The sequence below is a fragment of the Callospermophilus lateralis genome, chromosome 1, assembly GCF_048772815.1.
Source record: "Callospermophilus lateralis isolate mCalLat2 chromosome 1, mCalLat2.hap1, whole genome shotgun sequence".
NCBI classification, from domain to species: Eukaryota; Metazoa; Chordata; class Mammalia; order Rodentia; family Sciuridae; genus Callospermophilus; species Callospermophilus lateralis.
Genome location: NC_135305.1, coordinates 47,900,273 through 47,919,048, shown reverse-complemented (window position 1 = coordinate 47,919,048; position 18,776 = coordinate 47,900,273). Strand labels below are relative to the sequence as shown.

General features: G+C 34.3%; 1 protein-coding gene across 2 annotated transcripts in view; it reads left to right on the top strand.

Moving 5' to 3' along the window:
* The window catches only part of Cadps2 (calcium dependent secretion activator 2), a 501,039-nt gene that overhangs the window by 212,643 nt on the left and 269,620 nt on the right, over positions 1–18,776 (top strand). For both annotated transcript variants that reach the window (XM_076861895.2, XM_076861904.2), the window contains exon 6: positions 1,320–1,441. In XM_076861895.2, the coding sequence (XP_076718010.2) occupies positions 1,320–1,441 (122 nt within the window). The remainder of the gene's footprint in view (positions 1–1,319; positions 1,442–18,776) is intronic.

The window sequence follows — 18,776 nt, the reverse complement described above, 5'->3', positions numbered from 1 at the left end:
TGTGTTTTGGGATGTTTTTTACAGTATCTTGTATTAGAGGGGATAGAAATGACACCAAGCAGATGTCTCCTTTCTTCTTACCTGCACTCTATTAAATAAAATACAGAAGAAGTTGCAGTGTGTGAACAGTAATCCAAAACATGAATTAATGCTGTTAGCATTTCTAAACTTGTGGGACACAAGTATTAAGTGACCATGAAAAAATTTGTCATTGATTTTAAAAAGTGGAGTCGTGGTGGTTAAGTCCAAATGTAGTTGGTTTTTAATCAGAATTGTTATATGTTTCATTTGTCTCAATATCTGATTAGTTTTACTAAAAGTACCCAATTTCAGTGTTACTAATTAGACACCTGAATTATTAGAAATACCTAACTTGGGGGGATTGGAGTGTAGCTCAGTGGTAGAGTGCCTTGCATGAGGTCATGAATTTGATTCCTGGTATCCCTCACAAAAGAAAAAAAGCACTATTTTTTAAAAATCAAGATTTAGTACTTTATCCCAATTTCCATGAATATTATAGCATCTGTGAAAGATGATATTATTCTCCATCAATTCTTCAATAATTCTTAGTCTATTTTCACTCAGTCCTTATTTTTATTAATATATTAATACATTTCAGTGTGACAAAATTACAGAACCCTGATTGAGGAAGGAGGACTTTCTAAGTTTGATCTTTCTTATTTTAGTGATCAATTTTCCATGTTTTAATAAAAACAAAACAAAATATGCATTTGTATTTACAAACATAACCCTTCTTCTTTTTCTAGAGCTAGAAAGTTAACAGTTTGTTTATACAATTTCTTTGAAATTGTTTGTATAAAGGTTCATATCACAGTTCTATGAAATTAGGTCTGTAGTTATATATTAAATGATTAATAAGTGATAGTGATGATGTTTTGGGTATATATTTTGATTGCTATGTAGTGTGAATACTGTTATTTGTATAAATATAACATGCAATCAATAATGAAATTCATTCACATACATAAAATGCCTTTGAATTGATTTTTTTGTTGTTGTTGTTTAAGATCTGAGTTGAAAGTTCACTTACTTTGCTGAGACTAATTCTTAGGATCTTTAACCTTCCTTTTATTTAAGAGCAATAATGAGTTATTTCTTCAGAAACCAAACTGCCTCAAAATAGTCATTTACTATATCTTGGATAAATAGAGGTAGATTATAAAGAAGGCAAAATCCTAGCAATGTTATCAGACAAATTTTTCAATGGGTCTTCATAATTGCAGTTTATGTTGCTATTTTTGTGTGTTGCTGAAAACTATCAACTTGACATATTATTTTAAAATCATTTTTTTCTTTAGATTGTCATAATGGAAGTGCAAGGTTTGAAATCAGTTGCTCCAAATCGAATTGTTTACTGCACAATGGAGGTGGAAGGAGGAGAAAAACTGCAGACAGACCAGGCAGAAGCCTCAAGGCCACAGTAAGCTAGTCTATATATATATATATATATATATATATATATATATATATATATATATATATATATATATATATATTTTTTTTTTTTTTTTTTTCTTCTTCCAAAGAAACATGCTTTATTTATCTGAAAAACTGTAGGGTATTTCACTTCAACTGCTATTTGACTAGCTTTGTCTCACCTGTGTTAGAAATTGCTGTGCGCTTTTCTGGATAATGATGTTCTAATTATGAGTGTGGCAGAATCCCTGTGTAGTACAAATAGAGTTCAACATGCAGGTGTGAAGCTAATCATTATGCAGTAAAATGTTTGTAAGTCATTTATAAAGAAAGCATGAGTGTTGCCACGTATTCCTTAAAAGGTAGTGCATAATCCTGTTTGAATTACTGGGATTGCACTCTATAACTTCACTCTTTTTATGTTAATGGTTTTGTGGTGAGATAAAGGTAGATTCTGATACTGGAGTGCTGCACAATGACTTGGAATATTTCTGTGAGTAAACTTGAGTTAGAGAACTAATTAATGACTGCTATACAATAATCAGAGAAAATAAAGCTGTTTTTCCTGACAGTTTAATGTTTCAAATTCTGGTCATGAGTTTAATTAAATATGGAAGATGTTCTCTTCAACAGATTCAAACTTGGGAAACACCATAGTCTCTGTGAGAAACAACCAGTATAGCTTGAGGGATTTAGTTGACCCTAGCTTGTCCCTCCTTTGAACATTGCCTTTCTCAAAAACATTGTTTTTCTTCCATTTGATCTTAATTTAAAGTAGCTTACGTTTTCAGAGAGGGTTTTCTCTTTTCTTGACACTGGTATGTAGCCTATGTTTCCAGAAATCCTTTGCTGAGGTCCTAACTAGCATTGGTTAGTCACTGAAGATGAAGAATGAACCAATGAACCAGAAATGTGCATTTCTTTAGGGAGGGCACTCTAGCAGAATAGAGCATAGCAGGAGAGATGTGCACAGAGCATTATGGTGTTGAGAAGAAGCAGGTTGACACTTCTTACCCTGTCATACAAAGCCCTACATGTCTGCCTCTGTCTCTTATTACCTCTGGCACCTTTCTTCTCCCTCTTTTCCCATGGTCCACTGCCCTTGGTGTGCCCTGGATTTCATACAACCCCTCAAACACCTGCCAGCCCCTTCCTGTCATAGCACTTCCTCCTCCTCTGCCTCCAGTCTCCTGCCTTCTTCGCAGAGCTGGATCTGTGACATTAAGAAACTCAACTGAAAAACCAATTCCTGAGTATACATGACTTCCTTTTAGATGACCCAGTAAGAAATGGATAATCTCTGGCTCATCACTTTTTAATGTTTGAGCTGACTGGCTTCTTTCATGTAGCATAGTGTACCTGTTGTAGCAGGTGTAGGGACTTCAGTCATTTTGATAACTGAACAATGTCCTGTTGTTTGTATACATCCCCTCACTCACACCTTGCTTATCAGTTCAATTTGGCTGATGGATGCTTGGACCATTTCTACTTTTTGCCTACTGTGGAAAAAAAATGCTATAATTAACATGGATATTCAAGTAACCAAGTCCCCATTTTTAATATTTGGTTTACATACCTGAATGCAGAATTGCTGGGACATATGGTGATTCTATGTTCAATTCTATGTTTTTGAGGTACTGCCAAATTGTTTTTCACAATGGTGACATGATTTACATTCTTGCCAGCAGTGTATTAGGGTTTTAGTTTCTCTACATTTTCGGCAGTACTTCTGTCTCTCTCTCCTTCCCACTCCCTTCTTCCCTCTCTATTATACCCTTGCTAGTAGATGTAAAATGGTATTTGTGTTATTTTCATTTGTTTAATAACTAATGATGTAGAGTGTCTTTTCATGTGCTTTATTAGGCATTTGTATATGGACTTTGGAGAAATGTCTATTCAAGTCCTTTGACACTTATTTAAATTAAGCTGCTTGTCTTCTGGTGGTCAAGTTCTAAGATTTCTTATATATTCTAGATTCTAGACTTTTTCCTAAGTTTTTTATAATTTTGACCCTTACAGTTAGGCAACTGACCCATTTTAAGTTTGTTTTTTGTGCATAAGTGCATGTAATATAAAGGTCCAACTTGTTTCTTTTGCATGTGACTATTCAATTGTCTCAGAAACATTTGTTGAAGAAACTTTTCCTTTCTCATTAAATTTTATTTTACCCCTTTTGAAAATTAATTGACTCGTGATACATGAATTTATTCTGGACTCTGAATGTTATTCTGTTGATTTATATGTCTACTTTTATGCCATTACCACACTGTTTTGAATACTATTGCTTTATAGTAAGTTTGGAAATCAGGAGTACAAATCATTTGATTATGTTCTTTTTCCAGATGTTTTTGTCTGTTCTGAAATTTCATATAAATTTTGAGGATAAGTGTATCAATTTTTGCAAAGAGTCTGCAAAGCTTCCAAGCTGAGATTCTGATACAAATTGCACTGAATCTATAGGACAGTTTGGACACTATTGCCATCTTAGTAATAAGTCTTTGACTCATGAGCATGGGTGTCTATCCATGCATTTAGACATTGAATTTTTTTAAGTGTTTTATATTTTTTAAATTATAAATTTTGTATTTCTTTTGTTATGTGTATTTCTAGTTTAATCTTTTTAAATTTATGGTAATTGGAATTGTTTCCTTAATTTCATTTTTATATCATTACAAACATAGAAGTACAGTTGATGCTCATATATTGATATTGCATGCTGTTGTCTTGCTGTGCTTGTTTATTAATTTTAACTTTAGTGGATTTTTTCAGGCCTTTTTATATATAAGAAGATGTCATCTGAATATAGAGATTATTTCATCTCTTCTGTCCAGTAAGGATGCTTGTTATTTCATTTTCTTGCCTAATTGTCCTCTAGTGCAAAATCAGTTAAATATAGAAAGGAAAGACATCCAGGTCTTCTTCCGGATCATAGGAAGGAAGGGTATAATTTTTCAGAATTAAGTATGATGCTAGCTGTAGGTTTTTCAGAGAAACCCTTATCATTCTGAGGAATTTATTTTCTCTTCCAGGTTTGTTGAATGCTTTCAATCATGAAGGGTGTTTGATTTTGTCAAATGCTTTTTCTGCATCTGTTGAGATAATCATATGATTTTTGGTTTTTATTCTAACAATGGCATATAACATTAGATGATTTTCAGTTATTAAAACAACTTTGTATCCCTTGCATAATTTCTACTTGGCTATAATGTATGATTATTTTCATTACTGATTTGGTTTTCTGGAACTTTGTTGAGGATTTTTGCTTCTGTGGTCATAAGAGATTTTGTTCATAATATCCTATTTAGATATTTTATATATATATCTAACAAAATTTATTATTTTGTATCAGGATACTAGTGACCTTGTTGAATGAGTTTGAATATAGTCCCTCTTCTTTTTCTATTTTATTTTTTGGAAGAATATGAAGAATTTCTGTTCTTTTTTTCAATGTTTGATAGACTTCACCAGTGACTTTATCTGGACCTGAGCTTTTCTTTGTGAATAATTCTCTGATTACTAAGTCAGTCTTTTTCTCTTTATTTTTTAGGTCTTCTTTCTTCTTCAGTTAGTTTTAGTTTTTACATCTTTCTTGGAATTTGTCAATTTACCTAGGTTAGCTAATTTATTGCCATACAGTTCTTTACAGTATTTATTTATAACCTTTCTGTTTGTTTTTAAGTTGGCCATAATATTCTTTCTTTAATTTCTGAGCATGGTTTATTTTTTTCTTTTTTCTCAATCAAGCTAAAGTTTTGCTCATTTTTCTTGATATTTTGTAAACATTCATTTCATTGGTTCTCATGTCCGTATTCTCTTTTTAAATAATTTTCACTTTACATTATTCACATCCTTCTTTTCCTTTAGGTCTATTTTATTTATTCATTTATTTATTTTACACTGTCTTCAGGTGGAAAGTTTGGCTTTTCATTTGCTCTCTTCTTTCTTAAGTTGTAATTACAGCTATAAATGTCTATACAAGTCCTTTTCTGCTCTGCTTTAGCTCCCCCATATGTGTTGATAGTCTACTTCATTTTCATTCAGCAAGGAGCCTTTGATCAGCAAAACATGCTATGTATATAGTAAAAGAAATCCATGTAAGAAGCTTCTTAGCTGAAGGAAATGATGCTCCAAGTCTCACCACAGCACCCCAGTGAAGGAGGGAGTTGAGGCCTTGTCACCCCTGGAAGCGCACTAGTGTACTTGTGAAGCTCTTCAGTGGCACTTACCTTAGTTGATCAAATGTACCCTACTTGTCTATGAGACTTTGAGGAAGTGGAATAGCTCTAAGAAACATGGTGTAGAATGACACCATATTTCATTCTACAGAATCTTTTAAAATCATTTTATTTAGATATAATATATATCTAACAAAATTCATCCCTTGCAAGTTAAATAAAATAAAACCTTCCACTTGTGCAACTCTCATCACAAATTCGGGTTTAAGACACAATTTGAAGATTTGTCATGCCCATTGGCAGTCTATTCCTGCACCCACTCACAGTTTCAGAGAACCACTCATCCAGTTTTGAGCTCTATAATTGTACTTTTCCTGGATATTTTATAAACATGGAATCTTGTAATATTTAGCCTGTATGTGGCTTATTTTTTTTACTTAGCATAATTGGTACAAAATCTTGTATTTAATTTATACTTAAATATTTGTGCAATTAAATAAATTGGCTTTTATCTGAGTAGCTACCTTGACACTGATTTTTCAAAAATGATAAAAGTTTTTATAGACTGTTCTTCATTAAATTTTTACAATACTTATAATGTATTCATAAAGAGATTCTGATAATAGGGAATATGTTACATAAACAATGTATTAAAATACTTGGCTATCAAGAAAGAAAATATTACAGCAAGGCCCCAGTAGTCTTTTTTTGATTACTCTTTCCATAAGGAAATTTGACAAAAATAGCTTTTGTGTTTTTCCATGAACAGAGTCAACTTTTAAAATGAATTACAAGATTTGCATTGATAGTTGTTTCCCAGGGGCGATTTTACCTTAGAAATGTTATGTCCTGACTGCTGACCAACTGCAGCTTCTCAGTAGTGTGGGTATTTTCATCCCTAAATCATCTTGCACAGCAGGAAAGAGATTCATCATCATCAGGAATTATGCTTCAGACACGTTTCCTAAATTTTATTGCTTCAACAGTTTGCGCTTTGTTGGAGATCAATTCGTCCTTCTGTCTGATACTAATTAAAGTGCCTTATTTAGTCCATATTTCCAATAAACTTAATCAAGATTTCTAACCATTGCCTTTCATTCCTGTAGTTCAGATTTCCTGCCAGCAATTAGGTGGAAACTGTATGTGAGGCTGGTGAGTAACTTAGAATGTAGGACTTGGAATCCAGTAAAACTGGGGTCGATGGACAAGTTTGATTTATGAAAAGTGGTGGTAAGGAAATCTAAGTTGGAAAGGTTTCATTTTCATTTTTTTTTAATATAGGAGAGAAAATGCAGATAGATTGTATTTTTCAGTTATGGATAAAACTATATTATTTATGTATTTTTAAGTTGTCATTTTATAGTGTCAGTGAACCAAGGAATTTCCATTCTCTGTGAATGAGGTACAGAAGTGCTGTTGCCACTCCTTAATAGCATTTGATCATTGCCAGACATTTCATTAATTTCAGCTTTAGCTGGTACCCTTACTGATACCACCTAAAAGGAAATGAAGAATGTAAGAGGAACCATTAGTGGGGGAGGGGAGATTTGTTATGATTTTGTCATAGTTTTGAACTCCCTGACGTGTACTGATTTTTATGGCCCATTCCTTTCCCAAGGTGAACACATGTTGCATACCTCTAGTTAATAATGCCTTATGCAGGTTCTACATAGATCCTGATTACTAGGGAAATAAAGGCAAGGAATTTGATTATTAAATACAAAGAAGAACATACAGAATGAGATCTAACCTTTTCAAACATTTCACTGTACAACAGAATACCACATAATAAAAATAAAGTATACCGACAGAACAATAACTTAAATATCGGTTGCATTTATTTGTTAAAAAAAAAAAAAAAAAACAACCAAACAACCACCAGCAAGCAACACTGTTCTTGTGCCACACCCATGTATCTTCTTTGTCCCATAGAGCTGTTTTATTAGAAGTTTATTGGATCTGCTTTCCTGTCTCTGAAACCATTAAGATAAAAAGGCAAGAAAAACTGATAAGTTGCATCATTAGAGAAATGTATTTATGGATATGAATACAGAATATTTGTATACCTCATGAAAATGATGGGAAATATAGTCTCCAGTACATGTTTCTGGAAACTTTAAATTCTTAGCCAGAATTGTAATCATCTACCTGACTATTGAAAGAATACTGCAGCTACAAATGGAAAACTTATCAGAATGACAAGATACTGAGATAAGTGTTTAAAAGAGGTTAAGTACATTCTACATATAACTGAAAGAAGCTAATGAAGCTTCTAAAAAGCATATTAGTTTTCACTTTAATTTATTAACATCAGAATTATTTTTTGAAGTATGATTCTTTGGTCAACTATCTTTATAGATCAGAGATAGAATCAATTTTTACATGATACACCAAAAAGTGTGTCTGTTTTTAATGAAGTAAAGTGAAAACACTCAGACTGCACACAAGTTTTGTCTTTTCTTATTTCCGTCTTTAAAATTATGACAGATTGCTTCCCCTTATTAAATTCACTAGAAGTAACATTTCTCTAAGACTGATACTGGTGGTGCAGAAGAAGATGAAGCCTGAAGAGACAAACATTGGCCCAACACAGAAATTCATTGAGAATTTATTCAAGAGTAAAGGAAGTTCTAATCTGTGGGTCCTCATAATTAAACACAAAAATATGGTGGATTAAGGTTCCAGATGCTGTCTGAAAGTACTCCTCAGTTCCAGTGAGAAACAGCAGTGAGGCAGTTTGGAAAGACATTTAAATAATTATGATTACTGTCATCTTGTGGTGGATTTACAGCTTTCCCATAACTTCTCCTTATACTATGTGACTTTTTTTTTAAAGATCAGTCTCTTATAGTTGTTATTGCTTCATTTGATTTATGTAACCAGTTACTGAACCAGTTATTGAATTTGGCAGGGCATAAGTAGCAAACTTCATTTTTATCCTTGCACTATCTTCTAGGACTTCAGGATTTCATTTCCAACCCCCCTTGAAGACATCTTAACAGACACCAAGCTTTTCTTTGTCACTTTGAAGTATTAAATAATATGTGTAGGTATTAACAGTTTCAGGCTAGCTTCAATTGAACTTACACATTTCTAAGATTTATCTTGCCCCTCCAGCCCACCCAAAAACCTGCGGTGGGGAAACAGTGCTGAGTTCATTTTTCTCACCGTTTTTGTTTTGCCTGCTCATTCATGCTAGTTTCTATAGGTCTGGTTTGGAAGAAGAGAAGGAGAAAATGTCTTTGTATATCGTCCTTCTCATTAGCCATTGTGTCTGTTATGGCAAATGCACACATAAAAATCTTCTCTGGTGCAGTTCTTAGAATAAATCCCCCACTCCACATCCAAGCACTTCTGATAATACACTTTCCCTCACAGAATGATGCACCCTGTGGCTGTCCTCTTTGCTCTCCCTCTGAGTTACTGCTTTAATAATATAACCCACATATCCTCTTCCTGCTTGCGTTTCATTTCCTTAGGAGATGGTCCAAAACTTGTAAGCTCCTTGAAGACAAGGTCTGTATATGGTATCTCCTGTTTTCCCATGAGCACTAGCCAGTCATGTGACTGTATAGCTGCTTAGTAATATAGTTAAAGTGCTTTATCTACCATTTATGGTAACACAGCATGTGTGTTTGTGTGTGTGTCGGCGGGTGAGTGGCATGGTCTTTTCCCCATTGCAAGCTCCTCCAATTTCCCTAGAAATTCCATGGAAAACGTGTTACCTTTAAAAATGCAATTAGTTCTGTTTCTTGGATGTGCTCACTTTAATCTGGGGTTCTTACAATCACATCTGGACCTGAGCTGTTCTGGCTGGGCCGGTGTTTGTTAAATTGATATGTGAGACCACCTGGATAAATAAAACATCTTTCCATGGGCTGCATAGTAGGCACAAGTGTCCTTTTTAGAGAACTCACACGACTTCTCTTGTTACTTAGTTATCATTACCAAAAGCTCTTTTGTATAAGAAATGGCCTTCTGTTCCTCCGCCTCTTTTTCAAAGTGACCCTACTTTCACTTTAAGAAAAAAAATAAAGGTATACTTCTCACCCAGACTTTCCTATGGTACCTTGTCCCAGTGTGGAAAACCCTTAAGAGCCATTCAAAAGGAAAAACATTATTGTTAATTTTGAGAAAGTTAATGACAGATGATATAATAAATTTTTTTTACAAATTAGCTTCTAATACTTTTACTTTTTATGATTTTTGGTCTATTATATGTGCTAATGGGATTCATTGTGCTATATTCATGCATATACATAACTTTATTTGATGAGTCTCATTCCCCAGAAGCTGCCCTCCTCACTCCTCTAATCTTACTCTTCTACCCTAGTTGTCTCCCTCCTTTTTTAAAAAAATTAGTGCATTGTAATTATACATAAAGGTGAAATTCATTGTGATATATTCACACATGCATAAAGCATGATTTGGTTCATTTTGTTCTACAGTGCCTCCTCTTGCCCTCTCTCCTACCTCCCTTTCAATCCTCTTTTCTCTATTGATTCCCTTCTATTTTGATGATATCCCCCCTCTTTTTTTTAATCACTCTGCCTTCCTCATGTGAGAGAAAACATTCTACCCTTGACTTTCTGAGTCTGACTTATTTCACTTAGTATGATGTTCTCCGTCTCCATCCATTTTTCTTGCCAATGAAATAATTTTATTCTTCTTTATGGCTGAATAAAACCCCATTGTTGTGTGTGTGTGTGTGTGTGTGTGTGTGTGTGTGTGTATCTGTATATACACACACATACATACACACAATATTTTCTTTATTCATTCATTTGTTGGTGGACAAGTAAGCTGGTTCCATGACTTGACTATTGTGAGTCGTGCTGCTATGAATGTGGGTATGCCTGCATCTATATAATATGCTAACTTTAACTCTTTGTGGTAAACACCCAGGAGTTGCATAGCTGAATCATATGGTGGTTCCATTCCTAGTCTTTTGTGGAAACTCCACACAGATTTCCATTTTCCTTGCATCCTTGCATCCTTGTTAACATTTATTATTTGTGTGCTTCATCATTTCCACGCTGATTGAAGAGAAATGAAATCAATCACTATAGTGAGATGACATCTCAATGTAGTTTTGATTTACATTTTCCCAATGTATAAAGATGTCAATCATTTTTTTCATATAATTGTATATAGCAATTTGTTTTTCTATGGAGAAATATCTGTTTAGTTCATTTGTCCATTTATTGATTGGATTGGATTTTTTGCTTTTTATTTTTCTTTTATATTCTGGATATTAATACTCTGTCAGGAAAGTAGCTGACAAAGGTATTCTCCTGTTCTGTAGGCTCTCTATTCTACTTTTGGTTCCTTTGCTCTGAGGAAGCTTTTTAATTTGATGTGATCCCATTTATAGATTCTTAATATTATTTCCTTAGCTACAGGTATCCTACTGAGGAGTTCATTGCCTATGTCTATATGTTGGAGTATTGATACTAGGTTATACTCTAGCAGTAGCCAAGTTTCTGGTATAATTCCTAGGTCTTTGATCTGTTTGAGTCGACTTTTTGCAGTGCAATACAGATTTAGTTTCGTTCTTCCACAAATGGATATCAAGTTTTCCCATCACCATTTGTTGTCCAACATATGTTTTTGGTAACTTTGTAAATATCCACAAGACACTGATTTTTAAAAATGAAACTGTAATAAAAAAGAAGAAAAATCAGTAGAGTAGATGGAAAGGAACAGGGGGAGGGACGAGGTCATGGTGAAGTACTGGGGACTAAATTAGAACAAATTATATTCCCTGTCTTTATAATTATGTCAAAATGAATCCTAATGATATGTATAACTAAAAAGAATTAATAAAAAAAGGGGGGAATGAATAAGATGACTGTGTCTGTATGGGTTTGTCTATGTGTCTCTGTTCTGTTCCACTTATCTATGTGTCTTTACACCAGTACCATGCAATTTTTGTTACTATAACTCTGTGGTATAATTTATAATCAGATACTGTGATGACAGTAGAATTTCTTCTATCACTCAGAATTGGTTTGGCAATTCCAAGTCTTTTATTCTTTCATATACAGCTTAGGGCTCTTTTCTAATACTCTGAAGAAATTCATTGTGTCTTGCTGGTGATTGCATTAAATCTTTTGGTAATATCACCATTCTGATAATATTAATTCTGCCTGTCCATAAACATGGGAGGTCTTTCCATTTTCCATCTTCTTCTTTCTTTTTTCAGTGTTCTGTAATTTTCATCTTTCTTTTTTCAATGTTCTGTAATTTAACCTCTTTGGTTAAATTTATTTCTAGACATATTTCAGGCTATTGTAAATGGAATTGTTTTCCTGATTTCTTTCTTAGTAGGTTTAGTGTGTGTGTGTGTGTGTATGTGTGTGTGTGTGTGTGTGTCTGGTTTTGATATTAGTGTGATTCTGGCTTTATAGGACAAGTTTGGAAGTGTTTCCTCCCATTCTAATTCATTGAATAATTGGAGGACTATTTGTGTTCTTTTCTGTTTAAAGATCTGGCAAAATTCAGCTGTGAATTCACCTGGCCCAGGGCTCTTCTTTATTGGGTACTGGTGTAAAGACACATAGACAAGTGGAATAGAACAGAGACACATAGACAAACCCATATAGATACAGTCATCTTATTCATTCCCCCCTTTTCTTATTAATTCTTTTTTGTTATACATACCATATTTTGTTGTTTTTGTTGTTGGTGTTGTAGTTTTTGTTCTTTTTTTTTTTGTTTTGTTTTGTTTTTATTGCTGCCTCAATTTCATACATGCTATTTGTCTTTCTAGGTTTTTTGTATTCTCTTGGTTCAGTTTTAGAAGGTTGTATATGGCTAGAAATTCATCCATTTTTTTTAGACTTTCCCATTTGCTGTAATATAGATTTTCAATATAATCCCCAGTGATCCTTTTGGATTTTAGTGGTATGTGTTATGATGTCCCCCTTTTCACCTTAATTTTATTAATTTTTATCTTTTCTCCCATTCTTTTAGTTAATTTTGGCTAATGGTTTATCAGTCTTGCTTATCTTTTTATAGAATTGACTTGTTGCTTTATTGATCCTTTGTATTTTTAATTCTCTAATTATTTTGACTCTAATCTTTATTATGGGTTTTGGGATTGATTTGTAGTTGTTTTTCTAAGACCTTAAGGTGTATCATTAAGTTATTTGAGATACTTCTGATTTTTTTTAATGTACCTACTCATTGCTATAAACTTTCTACTTAAGCTGCCTTATTGTGCTTCATGGGTCCTTGTAGGTTATATTTCAATTCTCATTATAATTCTTAAGCATTTTTAAATTAATTTTTCTGGTTTCTTCACTGACCCACTCATCATCCAGGTGTTGTGTAGTTTTTCTTGTTGTTGATTTCTTATTTCACTCCACTATGAAGGGAGTTATTTCAGAATTTTTACATTTGCTAAGACTTCTTTATGACTTAAAATGTGATCTGGGAGAAAGTTCTATGGGCTGCTGAAAAGTATATTCAGTTGTCATTGGATCATATATTCTATAGATCTGTTAAGTTTATTTGTTCTATAGTAAGTTTTAACTATATAATATCTTTGTTGATTTTATATATGAATGACATGTCTATTTTTGACAGGGTTGTATTGAAATTACCCATTATTAATGTGTTGGGTTCTATCTGACCCTTTATGTGTAGTAGTGTTTTTTTATGAAATTAGGTGCACCAACTTGTGGGAGATAAATACGTGCAGTCATTATTTCTTCTTGTTGGATTGTTCTCTTTACCAATATGTCTTTGTCTCTTCTAACTTTGGCTTTAAGTCTGCTTTGTCTGGTATGAGAGTGACTATACTTCCTTGCTTTGGAATAACTTTTGCATGGAATATCATTTTTCACTTTCAATCTGTAGATCTCTGCTAATGAGGTATATTGATAGTTTGCAGGCAACCATATTGTTGTCTCTTGTTTTTTTTAATCCAATCTATATGTTTTTATCATTCAATTAGAGAATCGAGACCATTTACATTCAATATTATGATAGACTGTAATGTGTTATTTCTTGACATTTGATTTTATTTCTAATATGATATCCTATCCTAATTTTCATTTGCTAATCTTCTTTTCTAATGATATTTATTCATTCTTGAGCTCCTTTTATTGTCTTTATCTTCTTATACTTGAAGCATTTTTGAAAGTATCTTCTGCAATACTGGTAAGAATTCCTTTAGTTTATGCTTATTTCAAAAAGTTTTCATTTCTCCTTCAATTCTGAAGAGTAGCTTTGCTGGTTGTAGCAGTCTAGTTTATTTTCTTATAGGGCTTTAAATATATTGTTCCAAGATCTCCTACCATTTGGGGTTTCTGATGAGAAATCCATGTATTTTGATTGATTTGCATTGTTAAGTGACATGACTTTTCTCTCTTGAAGCTTCTAAATTTCTTTCTTTGGTCTGGAGTTTTGGTATTTTAATGATAATGTGTTATGGGGATGTTCTTTTCTGATCTTGTCTATTTGGGACTCTAAATGCCTCCACTATCTGAATATCCATCTCATTCCCCAGGCTTGGAAAATTTGCTACTATTATTTCACTGGAGGGATTATCAGTGTCATTAGCCCGAATCCTCCTTCTTATATATCAGTGGGCCTTAAATGAGGTCTCTTAATGTTGACCCAGAGTTCTTGAGTATTCTGACCATAGTTTTGCTTATTTTTTTCTTTATTGCTTTTGAGTGTTTAAGGACATATACCTTGTTTTCGAGGACTTAAATTATTTCTACTTGATCAAATCAATTAGTGAGACTTTTAACTGAATTTTTTATTTGATTGCATTTTTTATTTCCAGGACTTCTGTTTGGTTCTTTTTCGGAGTTTCTCTTTCTTTATTGAAATGTTCTTTTATTTCCTGAATTTATCCCTAGTTCATTCCTTAGATCTTCTTTTAGTTCATTGATAATTTTAACAATAAACTCTGAATTTTTTCTGTGGCATTTCTTCCACTTCATCGTCTCCAGAATCGGTTGTCAGAGGGTTATGAACTATTAGAAGCATCTTGTTACCTAGTTTTCTCATGTTTCCTGTGTTTCTCTGTTGATATTTTTGCATTTTATATAATGGATATGTCTTCCACTGTTATAAGAAGGATTTTATATTGAACTACTTTTTCTTTACTTATGTGCTCCAAGCAGGGGAGACATCTAAATGTTAAAAAAAAAAAAAAAAATCACTCAACATAATCATGGAGCTATAATCAGTCCCAAGCACAGCTTTGAGAAGAGATAATAATCACTAGTATTTGTGACCACTTTAGAGCAAAACTATATACTAATAACCTTCAAAGTTTATTGAAAATGTTCTCATAACCCTGTTAATCCAAAAGTGGAAAAGGGTAGTAATGCTTTAGAATCAGCTGAATAATTAGGTATTGAAGTAAAACTTCTCTTCAACTATAAAGGGGATGAAAAGGAAAAGGGGGGGGGGAAGTAGAGAAAAGGAAAAAAATGTGAAAGGGGCAGAAGGATATAATGCTAGAAGAGAGAGGCAAGAGTATAAAAATGAACAAGGAAGAAAAGGGTTAAATCCAATTAATGCATTAAAACATGGAAATAAATACATAAAATTGTATTAAGGAGATTCTATCAAATCAATACAGAAGATAATATAAAAAACTAGCATTAAAGAATCTTAAATTATTTCTTTCTGAGCTATTTGAGATAGAATGATTTCTTATTGGGCCTTCCAGACTTGGATTCCATCAGGTTTGAGGAGGTTAAATAAATGTTCGTAGCACCTCAGGTTGACCTTTATGCTTTTCTGGATGTAGAGGTTGCAGCCATACCAGCCAAACTTCTGTTGGGTTGGAGAGTTATATATTAAGTTTGTCCCTCCATCTGGTTTAGCTTTTGTTGTTTTTGTTGTTATCACTGTTTTCCAAAACTGCAAAGAGCTTATGTCATGGAATCTATCCCTGCAAACCTCATTCTGCTCACCTCTGAAATGAGTCTAAGAGGCTTTCTCCATCCTTTGGACCCTAATAGCTCTCTGGAGGATCCGAGGAAACATTCCCTAATTCTCTGTGTCCTTGCAGTCAGGTCTGCTCCAGCTGTCCAAACAGGTGTGTGCTCACTCTTGTAGATATCAGGATACATAGGGCATTGCAGCCCATAGCAGAAGGCAGCAGCTCATAGCAGAAGGCAGCAGCCTAGCAGCAGGAACACTGGGCAGCCCAGGATAGAGGCTCAGTTGGCATGACCCAGCCAGAGTGCATTTAGTGGTCTGCATCTTGGGCATACACATGCTGGAGCATATGGGCTTCAGCTGGCAGCCAAGACACACAACATTGTTTGGTGCTGCTGGGTATACTCAGTAGAGACTACCCTTTAGTGAATGTACTTCTGCAGGATGCTTCTGGGGCACACATGGTTGCAGCCAGCATCTGGGACTCCTGTAGCTGCATCTGCTGGCAACTAAGGCACTTGCTACTTCCCATGGGCTGCAAGATAACTTGTAATCTGAGATAACTTGTTCTCTGTCTGCTCTATTCCATTCTCCTTTCAGCAGTAAGTGTAGGAGGCTAGGCAACCTGCAGCTAGCTGGGATCCCACCACACTGGTTACTCAGCCCATTTCAGAGGTTTTACCTATGAAACTATTTGCTGTTATTTCTAGCTGGGGTAAAGCTATGCAGATTTAATTCCTTCCAGCAGAGCAGGCTTAGGCATGGTATCTGCAAAATGCTTGACCACCACAGTTTTCTGCCAGCAATTTGAGATCAACTGTGCAATTCTTGTTTCCCTAGTGTTTTTGCAACTTCTTTCCTGGCTTAACTCAGTCTTACTTTCTTTTCTAGCATTGTTTCCAAAGTAAGCTTCTCAGTTTTGCCTTGTAACCCCTCCATACTGACCTGCCTTGGTCAGGGTTTGGGATTAACAAATTCCTTTCTGTTTTCTGTTCAGTAACTGGAATTTCTGAGTCCTTCCAAGTCACTGACTACCCAGTATTGTGTCTTAATGCATTCCCTCTGTTATACACCTCTCTAATCAGCTGTTCTCTTTCTGTTTCAATTCTAGCTATAGAGGAATTGAAATTTGCTTCTGGTTCCACTAATCATCTTATCGACCTATTGCTTTGCTTTCAGCAAAGTTGGTGAAGGATTTATTCAAGTCTTCAACTATTAACCAATTAAAAAAATTTTTTTTTTCTTATTGGTCGCTGTATGGGTTGGGGACATTTCTAGAGGATAGAAAGAAATTGATAGATATTTTTATTATAATGCTCCCACATGCTTATTTTCTTAGAGATTAACAACCGAAAAACAAAAATATGGATTAAAATTGATTCCAAACTCTGCCTCAGTCTATAATTAAATACTAGACACCTGTGGGTATATGAACTAATTGGAAAACAGAACTATCCATTTCACTGAGATGAATATCTAAAAATCTAATTTACTTTTTGATTAATTATGAATGTTTATTTGTGATATATTTATTTTGGATCACTTGAGTCTACAAATAATTCAAATAAAAATTAAATTCAGGAATTTTAGTTTTAGATTCTTATAATTAGATAAAATTCTTTATATATAAATTTGGTGTAGATGATTATGATAAAGTAATCAATAAAATGTGTTAACAGATAAAAGTTCCTTGGAGAGTGGAATTAAAATAAAAGTTCAAGGAAAAAAGGAATAATGCAAATTTTTGTTATAATAGATTGTTCTGGTACTTTTTTAGGATGGTGAGGGATCATACTGTTACAATCGTTAGTTAGCATTGAATCTACTTAAGAGTGGCATCATGATAAATATCAGTGTTAGTAATGCACCAGAAATTATACTCTTTGCATCTTACTAAATTTCTGCTAAAAATTTCTACATGCCCACTTAAGAATGTGTAAAAATGTCAAGCAGTTTTCCAGAATTACTTGAGAAAGTGCATGAGTTTTGAAGACTGCTTTTTTAGGACCTGCAATGTTTTGGAGCCAGAACTGAACCCTGAGGTCAGGATCCTTTACTGATGTCAAGTATCACATGCAACCTGCTTAACCTATTGTTATGGTTTGAACGTGAAGTATACCCCAAAAGATCATTTGTAAGAAGGCTCAGGGGCAAAATGACTGAGTTATGAGGGCCTTAACCCAATGAGCAAATTAATCCCCTGATGTTATTAACTGAGTGGTAACTATAGGCAGATAGGGTGTGGCTGGAGGAGGTATGTCATTGGGGGCATGCCTTTGGGGTATATATTTTGTATCTGGGGAGGAGGGATTTTCTCTCATCTTCCTGGTCATATGAGCTGCTTCCCACCATCACATTCTTCTTTCATGGTATTCTGCCTCACTTTGAGCCTCAAGGAATGGAGCCTGCTGTCCATGAACTGAGACCTCTGAAACCATGAACCTAAAATAAACTTTTCCTTTCTTAATTTTTTTTTTTTGTCAGTACATTTAGTCACTGAAGTGAAAAAGCTGACTAAAACACGTATACATTCAGAAGAAATGTTTTTATTCTCAGATGTACCTACCCTTACATTTGACTGATGGCACAGTCCATCCGGCTAGTAGAGGCCTGAGGCCCCTTCCATCCTGCTCATGCAGACCTTTGCCCTGATCATATCAGCCCTGTGGAATCAATGAGGCACCAATGTCATCTGGGGACACAGCAGCAATGAAGCCTTAAGTATTGCTGTGAAGAGACAGTGGGTCAGCTCCTGCAAAGCTTTTGCCAGAATTCTCAGGGCAATCGGTTCTCCAGAGCTTGCTCATCTTAGGTCTAAAATTCTGTACCCTTTGTTTGTTTCTCCTTTGCCCACATCCCCCAGTGTCTGGCAGCTATTGTGTACTCTGCTGCTGTGAGTTTGATTTCTTTAGTTTCCACATATAAGTGAGATCACAGAGTAATAGAATGGTTCAAGAATTCAGAATTTTAGAGTTTGAAAACATTCATTTCAGGATGATTATGGTGCATGGTTTTATGGGAAATGATGAGGCATGCTGGAGTACAAATCCAAACAATGACACAGATTACCTGTGTGTCCTGGCGAGTTACTTAAATCGCATTGAGTCCATTTTCTTCCTGGTAAAATAGGACAGTAGTACCTATCTCAAGGATTATTTTTTAATGTAGTGAGGTAACATACATAGGAACATTCAGTCTCATTCTTCTGCTTTTACTCCTCCTCATTTACTTGCTGTCTTTTCTTTTGGCCTTTGC